Below are 12,302 nucleotides of genomic sequence, written 5' to 3'. Positions count from 1 at the left end.
TTAACTTGCTGTATCTTCCTCCCTGTTTGGAGTTTGGACACAAGAGGTATATTTTCATGCTCAGCTACTCTAGCACAAACTAAAAAGTCCAAAATGTTGGCTGTAAAGCTTTTTCTATTAAGCAAATACACTTTTTGTATCAACACATCTAATTGCTATGGTGTTTGAACTTGATTACAAACTAAATATGGTTAACAAATTCTCGTCTAATGTTAGTTCATTATAGCTTTAAACTTTACACAGCTGTTTGTTGTTGGAACTTAATGATGCTAATTTATTCTGCCATTTTTTGGCATCTACTCTCTCCGTACCGTTTGTCCTACAAACTTGGTTTCAACTTCAAATTGTACATCTTCTTCATGAGATGGGTGCATCACCTGTGTAGCTATATCTGTAATGGTTGATTTTGTATTTTATTTTTATGCATTTAAAATGAATGGGAGCTGCACATTGCACCGACATGTGTAGCAATCGCTAAAAATAGCTGGCAGCTCTCACACGCATATTCTTAAGGAAATGCCCATTCTATAGTTCAAAATAACATCCGTAGTGAAACAAGGAAACAACAAGATGTAAAGGTGACAAGCTTGCTGAGTGTCCACACAAGTGCTCCTGCTTGTTCACGTCAACAAAGTCATGTAAAGTTTGCTAGAGGTGCATTTATGATTAAAGTCTCACTTTGGCACCATGTGTCTGTTTCTTGCAGCCGCTCTGAGCGTCCTTCCCAACAGATCCCAGTTCTTTCAGTACGAGTCTGTCTCTCTGAGCTGTGGGCAGCAGGGAATTTCTTCTGAGTGGAGCGTTAAGAGGAACATATCCAAAGACAAATGAAGAGTGTCTCAAATTCTGGCGAAGAAAAGATGAATCACACTGCTTCACAGTTGACCTTTACCCTACAGACACTGGAGTGTACTGGTGTGAGTTTGCAGCAGGAGAGCGCAGTGAAGCCGTCAGCATCACAGTGACCAGTGGGTTTAAACATTTTCCTCCATACGACTTTCTGTGAAGCGACACAAAAGGGTTGTTGTCACCGTAACTGACCAAGGCTTATAGTTTCTGACAGGCAATTTGACAATTCTCAAATGCTGGTTGGGGCACCTAGTTCAAGAAATACAATCTGTTGTACAGTCAAAAGTTTCTAACAACATTATTTTTTATATTTTCGCAACAAGCAGCTTCTTGTGGTGTACCAGACTGTCTTTTCTAAGTAGCATTTGATGGACAGAGCATGATGTTATGAGGCCACAGAAGTCTCAACCTGCCTCATGTTGAGTTATGAAATTATTGTATGGATACAACACTGTGCCTTGAATAATTGTGTTTGTATGTCCCACAGTGGACGGCATCAACTGATCCAAGTCAAAAATTACACTGGCAAGAAACAATGTTATAAATGATCATGTGTAGATTTCTTAAAGCTTTGTGAGCTCAAAACTTCCTTGTATTTCTGTCTGTCCCTGAGGTGGCACTGTGATCCTGGAGATTCCTGTCCTTCCTGTGATGGAGGGAGACGATGTGACTCTGAGCTGCAGAAACAAGAACATCTCCAACCTCATAGCTGATTTCTATAAAGATGGGCGTCTCATCAGGAGCAGCTCTACAGGAAACATGACCATCCACAGTGTCTCTAAATCTGATGAAGGACTCTACAAGTGCAAATTCTCTGGAGCTGGATCACCAGACAGCTGGCTGATTGTCAGAGGTGAGATAATAAGTTTCATCTGCTTACAAACAACTGTTTTATTTTCCAACTTCAGGCGATGTAATGTGCAGTAAATATGCACAATATACCCCAAAATGTACCGCTAGTTTGTTACATATCTGAGTTTAGATACCTTTTATTTCAGCATACAGTATTTATGGAAATCATTCAGCACTATTATTATGAATACTTAAACAATTGTGAAAGATATCGGCATATACACCATGTAGGATTATATGTTTGCAGGAGAAAAGCTTACCTTCTATAGTATTGCATGTTTTTCCACCTTTCATCAGATTCTACAGCCGTGCACCTGCTTGGTGCTATTTTGTAAATATCACTGTGAAACTGATTTTCACTCTGTGATCAGAGGTTTATCTTGCATTTGGACTATTTACGCTGGTTTGGGGAATTCAAGAAGTTTAAAATTGGGACATGGCAGCCACGTCATACTTACAGCCTCCATCCTTAAAGTCTTAACATATGTATGTCATTTGATCGGTTTTAACTTGTAGACTGAAATAAAACTCAGTAATCTCCCTGCAGAGCCAGCAGCTCCTGTAACGTCTGCCTGCAGTCTGATCCATCATGTAGTCGTAGCGAGTCTTTACCTGCTGTTCACCATCGTCCTGGGACACATAATAGACAGAAGAAAGAACAAAAGAGGTGAAAACTAACTCTGATGGTTTTGTTTTGGATGTCCAAAGTTTCTGTTTCATTCATTCTTCTTCTCTCTTTTTCCTTCTTTGTGTTTCTTCTTCAAGCAGCACATCAGCTTGTTGCAGAGGACAGAAACCATCATGTCGTTATGGAGGTGGAATAGATTGGACCACACACAGATATAATAATGTTTATACATGTGTCTGTATTATGTTTCACACGTGTTTATTTCATTTCATGCTCATAAAAGAATAAATGCTTTTCTGTGTAAAGAAGTAGCCTGTGACAAACTGACTGGCAATTGTATTCATATTGCACATTTGATTACAGTTTGACTGACTGCTCTGTACATTAAAGTGCACACAGCAACAAGTAAACATATTATAATAATTGATATACAACAAACACAGACAACCACCCACTTTTCACACAACCATCCCACAGACACACAAACACACAATACTAATCACAAGCCTGAGAAAACAGACATGTGGACACAGCTGTGACAGAACTCAGATTATCAGATTATTATTATTAGCTGGTTGGTTCCAGAGAAGCAACAAGAGAAGCTAAAAGCACCTTCAGCAGATCTGGAACCAGTTAGAAAACCACCACCTGTCAGACATATACTGGGCAGCCAAACCATTAAGTTTTTTTTATTGTGTTTTTATTATGGTTTCATTTTCATGCATAATTAAACACACCAGAGAGAGAGAAAACATCAGCTCATCAATACAAAATCAATAATTGTATTCAGCACATGTGAAAAAGAAAAAAATAAACAAATAAATAAACTTTTCATGGCTCAGATGTACACTTAATGAACTACACCCTCAACACACCCAGAACTGGTAAATTTAATGTAACTTTCATTTAATCGTATTTGTTTATTTGACACAGGCAGTGCTCATATCGGCAAAGTAGCTCTAAATGAGCCAGAGTTAGCTCGACAGGCTAAGTTGTCCCTGGCCAGTTACTAAAAAGGCAACCTAAAAAAAGAATTATAATTCAATATTAAATTATAATTCATATGACTTATTACAGTCAGCACATAAAAGCTATGTACAGCCTACAGAATAATAAACAGGTATTGTGCATAACAATAACTAGGCCTACCCTGCGAGACAGTGTTTTCAGGTAACTTGGACAGGAATAGATTTTTCCTGTATGACAGGAATCTCCCATTCCCAGCTGCATTTGAATGTAGCATTAGCCCGTCTAAAGAGCTGTCCGTGGTGCTGAAACCCAGAAACCCCTGAACGTCTTCTCCGCCCTCATTAAATATTCAGATTTTCCGTCTCGTGCCGTCACGTGGGATCACGTGAACCCATCATCATTTATATTATTAATCTCTAAAAAGCACCACGAGAGCACGACGAGAGCGTGCTCTGGCTGTGACGCGAGGAGGCTCGAGTGTGGCGGAGGGCGACGTGATAACGTCACAGAAAACGTGACGCCACGCTCTCAGCCGAAGATCGTTTGTGTTCGAAAGACCACTGTTACCACGGCAACACCAGAGAAACAGCCAGCTTAGAGCCGCCCGGCGAGACTGTTTTCAGGTAACATGAAGTGTTTTAACACAAATATATGAGACAGAGAGAAACAAAGCTGCTATGTTAGACAAAAAATAAATAAAGTAGGAAGCTGTCAGGAACTATAATCATCTTCTGAAACCTCAATGTGTTGACAGCCTCAGTTTTCTTTGCGGTATATTAGGAGATTACAGAACAATAGATCAATTTAGATTCAAATTTAAAAGGGAAAAATACAAACTGACATTATAAACACAAGACAATATAACGTATATATAACAGCTACACTATATTAATAATGTAATAATGTAATGTCGGCTACATTACACTGTTTTACAGGTAGTGGTTGAAGAAGTAGTCCTGCAAGTCATGCATTTAAACAGTAGACTAGGCTACTTAAAAGTAAAAGTAGCCTAGTCTACTCATAGTGCGGTAAAATGTTCCCTGTCAGTGTTTCACTCTTGTATCTGATGTTTCTGGATCAATATTCCTGCCGCATTACATATGCCTGGCCTATGTTACATTTTGCTGCTGTAGATGTTTAAGGTTGAGCTATTAACTCATTTGTCCTGCTGGGTAGTTTAATCTATAGAAATGCATCATGGTCTATAAAATCATCAAGTGTTTATAGCGCCGCTGTCCTGTGAGAACTGTAAATCTCTGAAAGTCAAAATTTATTTTTATTTATCTTAAGAAAGAGGAACAGGAACTCTTCATCCTTCAGTTTATCAGAAACATGCACTTTTAATTTTTGAAGTAGGCCTGCTCAAATAAAGAAGCCTAGAAGTAGCCTACCTTTCAAATTATAGGCAGCTTACATCGACATGTGGAGTGAAAAAGTTGGATCGATGGCAACAATGAACAGTTCAACCACAGACTGTAGAGTTCAACCAGCAGCTTTTTATGGTTAATGCCATGGGAAATAACAAACTGTTATTATTAGCCTAAACGCTGTTATTTTAGTTTGCTATACTGATCAAAATGATCTTCTCCTTTTTCTTCTATAGTACAGTAGGCTTACTGAGTCCACCACTTTCTGCGTTCTTCCTCCGATGTTCCTGCAGGCTGCAGACTTGTTTACCATTTGGGGGATCCATCTCATCATAACTAGACGATCTTTGTCTCCCCTCTCCCTCTCTCTCTCTTCCTCTCTCTCCCTCCCTCTCTCTCCCTCTCTCTCTCTCTCTTCCTCTCTCTCCCTCCCTCTCTCTCCCTCCCTCTCTCTATCTCTCTCTCTCTCTCTCTCTCTCTCTCAGACTGAAAATAGATCCAGCTGGGTTTGGTCTGGCCACCATCGGCTTCACCACTTTGACCAAAATAAAGGGACAAGATCGACGCCTGGCGACCGTTAACCGGAGGATTTACCGCCGTTTTTTGGTGTCTCAACAGCCTACATATACTTAAAAAAAATCTTATTTAGCCTAGGCTATATATTTTTGTTTTTCTTCCCGACCGAAGTGATGTCTGTCGCGGGGTTGAAGAAGCAGTTCCATAAAGCCACCCAGGTAAGGAGAGACCGTGCAGTCTGTCTGTTTATGTCTGTGTTGGCTGTCTCATTCACATTTCATACATAATCTCTTCTTCTGATGCTTCATTTCGCGGGGAAACCGTTAGATTGATGGCGCATGATGTGAAGTAAACATTGCATTTTTAAATGCACTAATATCACTAGAAAACGTGATTTTATCTTTAATAAACGCATTAAATTCTGCTTTTATTCTTCCATTTAAAGCGCCATTTGCACATGCAAATTGGAGATATATATTTATGTTCAGATTTTAATTGAAATTAAGCTGTTTAAATCACATTAAACATAAATGTAACGGGGATTTCTGGAAAGAATACAGGCTGTTGTCTCGCGGTGTTTTAGTGCGGGTTTGCGTGCAAAAGCGGGGTATACCCCCCTCACACACACCCACGCACACGCACGCACGCACACACACACATGTATTATGTAACGGTATGAGTTGAAAGTGTGTGTGTGTGTGTGTGTGTCTGAAGAGCTGATTGGCTGTCTGCACACAGCAGGGAATTCCCTCCATCCTCCTTTTTACATCCCTCTGTTTATCTTTATCTTCCCGACATCCCTCCATCACCACCCTTAGGCTATGTCCTTTCCACCTCCCCATCTTCCTTATTCCTGTAACTGTAGGCTACACATCCATCCCTCCATCATCCCTCCATCGTTATGGCGCTCTGCCTTCCCTCTAAACTTTCTTCCATCCCTTCATCTTCTTTTATGAGGCATTTGAACATGCTTCCATCTCTTTTCATTCATCCACCATTCTTGTAACCAGTCCTTCATCCTTCCATCATCCGCCTCTCCATCTTCTTCTATCATCCTTCTATACACGCATCCCTACATCTGTCTTTTCTCATTTCCCTCCATCCGGCTAACTTCTTTTATGGTTCCTCCACCTTCCTCACATGCCGCCGTCTATCTTCATCCATCCGTTATTCTTCTAAGTAGTCCATCTCCATTTTCCTTCTTTTCGTTCTGTAGTCATCCCTCCATCATCTTCTTTATTGTCCTCTGTTTACGTTACTTCCTTCCCTCCATCTGTACATCCTTTCTGTCAGCCCTTCATCTTCCTTTTCCACCTGTAGTCATCCCTCCACTAATTCCCTCTAAATATTCCTCCATCCTCCTCTACATCATCGTCATCAGCATCAGTCTGTCCTCCTTTCTTTTCATCTCTCCATCCTTACTTCATCTTCTTTTTGATGCTTCTAAATATCCCTCATCCTGTCTCTTCATCCATCCAATATTTTAGTAACCACCTGTCTTTCCCTCTGTAGTCATCCCTCCATTATCTGTCCATCTCACATTTCTTCTACCCTTTCATATTCCTGTAACATAATTTCAAACCTCCATTCCTCTGTCAATTATTCCTTCATCTTCTGTACATCCCTGTTTTTTCATCTTGTCTTTCCTTCCACTCTTTTGTCATCCCTCTAAACATCTCTCCATCATCCATTCATCCTATTTTATGATGCCATCCCTCTTCTCTACATCCCTACATCCATCTTTAGTTGTCTTGCCTTTTCATCCATTCATCAGCCCTCCATCTTCCTTTTTCTGTCTTCTATTCACCCTGTGGTCATCCCTACATCATAAACACCCCTCTATCCTCCCTTTCTCTTCTTTTACACCTCTTTTATTATGCCTCTTAACATCCCTCCATCATCCCTGTAAACACCCCGCTGTCGTCCCTCATTCACATCCCTCCATCACTCTTGAATGCCACTCCTCCATCTTTCTTTTCCTGAAATCACACCATCCTCTCTGGTTGCTCATAACATCCCTCCATCCCTTTTTATAATCCTTCTAATTGCCTTCTCATCCCTTCATCTCTTTATGGCGCCTTTCTGTTTCTCAATTTTTTTCTTTAAGTGGTCCTTTCCTTCCTCCCTTATCCCTTCCATCTTCCTTTTTCTCCATGGTCATCTTTCTTGTTCATCATTCCTTCATCATTTTTACATCCCCCATCTTTCTTTTAAGCCTGCCAGTCATTCATCTGTCTTCTCTCTAAGCATATTTCCCCCCACTCTGTCATCCCTTCATCACCTTTCCACAAATATTATAATCACTTTCATCACTTTATTTTCCATTTTCCTTTTAGTCATCCCTCCATCATCCTTTGAGACGATCTTCCATCATCCTTTTCCTTTAACCCTCTTTACATCCTTCCATCCTTCCTCCCTCCTGTCTTTATTTTCATCTTTCATCCATTTGTAAACATCTGTCCACCCTTTATCTTTTCTGTTGGAGCATCCAGCCTCACCCATGTTGCTTTCATCTCACCATTACCCCTGTAAACATCCTTCCATCTTTCCATCGACCCTCCATCACCTATCCTTCTATCATCCTTCATCCTGCATCAAACTTTGACATTTAGCAGCCCGTCCTCACCAGACAAACAGCCCTAAAGGTCGATTATGCAGAAGCTTATTATGACCCATATTTACATTTTTAGCCAGGAAGAAGTCAGGTGACGTAGAGCGAATAAGTCTGTGTCAGGAGGTGGTGACCTGGTTTTAACTGCCTATTACTGTCCTTTCATAATGTCAAATTTCTGAATGAACGTAACAACAAAAGTGCGGGTATGAAATTCAAAAGCAGCATCTTTGAAACATCACACACTTTCTTTTGTACCAATCAACATGACGCTGACCTTTTCCTTTCAGAATAAAACAATAGACGCTGACATGAGCGAAAACAGAAAAGTGATTCATGAGTAATGCCTTTGACCTTTTTATCCTCTCTGCTGTTGGCTGCTCGCTGATGTTGAGCGTGAATGCGAGATGAAGGCAGATTTTAGAGTTTAACGTGACAGACAGAAAGACAGACAGCGGCTGTGTGAGACTGACCTGACGTCTGTTCACTCCACCCAAACACATTACACCACCTCCTCCTGTCACAGCTGTCGACTGTAAATACAGTCTGCAAACCTTTTTGTCTACAGCCACGTGTGTGAAATCAGTGGAGTGACCCTTTAAAATTACTGCTGCAACTAATAATGCTGCGACTGCTTCATAGTTTATACTATGGCTACTAAAGTTAACACTTAAAAATGATGTAAAACCTGAAAGCATAAAAGCTTATTGATTTAAAAACATTAGTTGAAGAAATTGGTGTTTATGAAGACTTGCAGAGAGAGTTAGCTGCATGGACACAGTTTTGGATGTGCAAACCCGTTGGCTCTGTAGGTGAACTTTAATGTCAGATATCTTCATCTGAGCATAGATCTGTTCACCACTGCTACACAGTCTAATTCTAATTCCTGCTGCGACTTCAGTCAATGATATTCTCATTTATGGACATCTTATTCCACTAGAAATTAATAAGAGGCATGAATGTTAAAGAATTTGACACTGTTGTGACCTGGCTCAAAAGGCCACAACAAAATCAGAATCAGAAGGAGCTTTATTGCCAAGTAGTGTTTTACACATATGAGGAATTTGCTTTGATGATGAGGTGCTACACGTAGACAAACATGACAGATATAAATGTAGAAATGTAGAAATATGGAATAAACAAAAGCTATTATCTAAGAATAATAAAAGAATAGACAAAAATATTAAAAGTATTTGCAGAGAAAGAACAATGTGGCAGATATATGCATTACTCTGGTTTGTGTTGTGCAGACGTATTGCATAGGAAGAGAATATTATGTACATGAGTATATAAATATAAAATAAAAAACAACAACGATTAACAATTAACAAGAAATATGTGCAGTATGCCAGGTTTGTGCAGAGACATTTGTGTTATTTTTAAGGGGGGGAGTGTCAGTGGGGGAGCTGGGCCTCGTTTATGAGGCTAGCTGCAGACGGGAAGAAGCTGTTTTTGTGGTGAGAGGTTTTGGTCCTGATGGATCGCAGCCTCTTGCTAGAGGGGAGATTCTGAAACAGTTTGTGTCCAGGGTGGGAGGCGTCAAAGTGATGGAAGATTGCAGCCAATCACCTTCTCTGCAGAGCGAATGATACGCTGCAGCCTGCCCTTGTCCCTGGCAGTGGCAGCAGCGTACCAGATGGTGATGGAGGAGGTGAGGATGGTCTCAATGATGGCGGTGTAGAAGTGCGCCATCATTGTCTTTGGCAGGCTGAACTTCTTCAGCTGCCACAGGAAGTACATCCTCTGCTGGGCCTTTTTGATGATGGAGGTGATGTTCAGCTCCCACTTGAGGTCCTGGGAGATGATGGTGCCCAGGAAACGGAAAGAGTCCACAGTGGCGACTGGCGAGTCACACAGAATGATGGGGGAGGGTGGGGCTATGCTATTTCTGAAGTCCACAACCATCTCCACTGTCTTCAGAGTGATGAGCTCCAGACTGTTCTGGCTGCACCAGGTCACCAGATGGTCGATCTCCCACCTGTAGACGGACTCATCCCCACCAGAGATGAGCCCAATGAGGGTGGTGTCGTCTGCAAACTTCAGGAGCTTGACAGACTGGTGACTGGAGGTGCAGCTGCTGGTGTACGCAGAGAGACTACCTTGAGGAAGAGAACGTAGCCTTGAGGGGAACCGGTGGTGATGGTTCTGTAGTTAGAGAGATGTGTTCGCATCTTCACGTGCTGCTTCCTGTCTGTCACAAAGTCAGTGATCCACCTGCAGGTGGAGTCAGGCACGTTCAGCTGGGAGAGCTTGTCCTGCAACAGGGCCAGGATGATGGTATTGACAGAAGAGCTGAAATCCACAAACAGGATCCTGCTGTAGGTTCCTGGGGAGTCCAGGTGCCGGAGGATGTAGTGAAGGGCCATGTTTACTGCGTCGTCTACAGACCTGTTGTAGGCTCTGTAGGCAAACTGCAGGGGGTCCAGGAGTCGGTCTGTGATTGTTTTTTAGTTGGGACTCAAAGGACTTCATAACCACAGAGGTCAGGGCAACTGGTCTGAAGTAATTTAGTCCAGTGGTCCTTGGTTTTCTGGGGACAGGGATGATGGTGGAGGCTTTGAAGCAGCCTTAAAGATGTCTGTGAACACCGGAGACAGCTGATCAGCACAGTGCTTCAGGGTGGATGGGGAGACAGAATCAAGTCTAGCTGCTTTGTTGGGTTTCTGCTTCCTGAAGAGTCTGTTGACTTCCCCCTCTGAGATGAAGAGGGGGGGGGTTGAGCTGGTGGACTGGGACTGGGGCTGAGCAGAGGAGTCACAGGGGATGGTTTCCGATTGGCTCTCGAAGCCGCAGTAGATGACGCGAAGCAACACAAAGGAGGTGAACCATATCTGCACAGCTGTAGGGTCGACATGCATACAATCACTGGCACACACGCCTGTGATGGTTAGGGTGAGGGGCTTCAGGGAGCTGAACGCCTACTATACCTGTACAGCGTACTTATCTAACAAGTTACTAGCTACACATGCGCCTCCAGTCTACTCTGTGTAAGCCCAGGGTGTCTCATCCAATCCAAACCTTTCTAAAGATTCCCAGCCAAGAGGATGAAGGTTTTTTTTATTATTTTCTTTTAGTGTAAGCTTGATCAAAAAGAAAAAGAGGAAAAGAGAAAAACAAAACTCCTAACCTTACATAAAGTCTGAAATGTGGGAGTTTTGTGTCTCTTGGGTAACGTGCAAACGTCAATTTAGCAGCATCATCGAGCTAAATATGGAAAAATTATTTTGACCATGCTTTAACCTCCACGCACTGTGTTGTGTTTGAAACTGTGAGTCAGAATCAATGAAAATGTAATTTATTTCACACATGTGACCCTAAGAGCTTCACTGACGTCGTTAAAAACTGTAAAAGATCAACAGGAGGAGGAGGGCCGATTTCTAAAGAATACTGTCTGTCTTTTGTCCTGACTGTCAACGGGACACGTTCCTGCACATTTGTTGCAAATGTCAGATGAAGCGATAAAGAGAGGAGATGGTGTTTATTGATCCCTGAGGGGGAAACCAGGTCACTGCAGCAGAACAGAACTGGAAATAAAGATTAAAAGTACAGCGGCAGCAGAGACAGAGCGCGTCCTGAAGGCTCAGACAGCTCCAGGGGACAACATGAACTGTGAAACAGCAGTGGTGGAAAATACATTTACTCAAGTACAAATCTGAGGTACTTGTACTTCACTTTTGTCTTTACTTTTTTATTCTACTTTTCCACTTCAGAGAGAAATATTGTACTTTTATCTGACCGCTTTTCAAATGTGAAGATTTACTTTTAATTGTTCAGATCATTTTGATAAATGTGTCAGTAATGTTGGACTGTTGGTTGGACACAACACACATTGTGAAGGTCTCACTTTGGGCTCTGGAGTAAACGTGACGGCATGTCTTGATATTTACAATTATAAACAATCGATTAAAGGACAAAAAAATCAGTAGATGAATTCATGATGAAAATAATTATGAGCTGCAGTCTGACAAAAAATACTTCAAAGTTAGCTCCACCTCAAAAACTGCAGCAGTAGACTCCTGCTTTTACATTAATGCATGAGTAAAAATAATCTAATGATATTGTATATAATAGTACAGTCGCAGGGAACATTTTACTGCACAGAGAACTTTTACTTTTAATAATTTACTTTCATTTTTTCTGAATACATTTACATATATTTATATAAGTGTCATTTTCAATGCATGACGTGTACTTGTAAGGATCTGAATACTTCCACCACCCCTGGTAAAACATCCACTCTACTGTAACCTGCTAAAGCAATTCAACTTTTAATATTTTCTAAGCCATCCAGCAGAGACGTATAAGGCTGCTCAGACTGCTGATCAGAGTCTGTGCTCTTATCGAATTGTTTTATGTTTTCAGGGATTTAACTCATGTGGTAACAGCAGGAAGGGATGTTGCAAATACAGCAAAATGCAGCAGTACATCATCAGTAGAGTTTTTGTGTGTTTCACAAAATTAAATCGTCATTTCTGATACCAATTACGATTTACCATCGTTACAATATAAA

General features: G+C 41.3%; 1 protein-coding gene across 1 annotated transcript in view; it reads left to right on the top strand.

Annotated features, from left to right (window-relative positions):
• The first annotated feature begins 3,848 nt into the window (after positions 1–3,848).
• The window catches only part of LOC119913004 (endophilin-A1-like), a 46,935-nt gene continuing 38,481 nt past the window's right edge, over positions 3,849–12,302 (top strand). The window contains exons 1-2 of the mRNA XM_038732311.1: positions 3,849–3,921; positions 5,151–5,399. Coding sequence (XP_038588239.1) covers positions 5,355–5,399 — 45 coding nt within the window. The 5' untranslated portion in view covers positions 3,849–3,921; positions 5,151–5,354. The remainder of the gene's footprint in view (positions 3,922–5,150; positions 5,400–12,302) is intronic.

The sequence above is a fragment of the Micropterus salmoides genome, unplaced genomic scaffold (assembly GCF_014851395.1).
Source record: "Micropterus salmoides isolate LMB-PRFRI ecotype aquatic unplaced genomic scaffold, ASM1485139v1 Ms_hic_scaffold_2, whole genome shotgun sequence".
In the NCBI taxonomy this organism is placed as follows: Eukaryota; Metazoa; Chordata; class Actinopteri; order Centrarchiformes; family Centrarchidae; genus Micropterus; species Micropterus salmoides.
The sequence above is the reverse complement of the archived record's forward strand: the minus strand, read 5'-3'. Positions and strand labels throughout refer to the sequence as shown.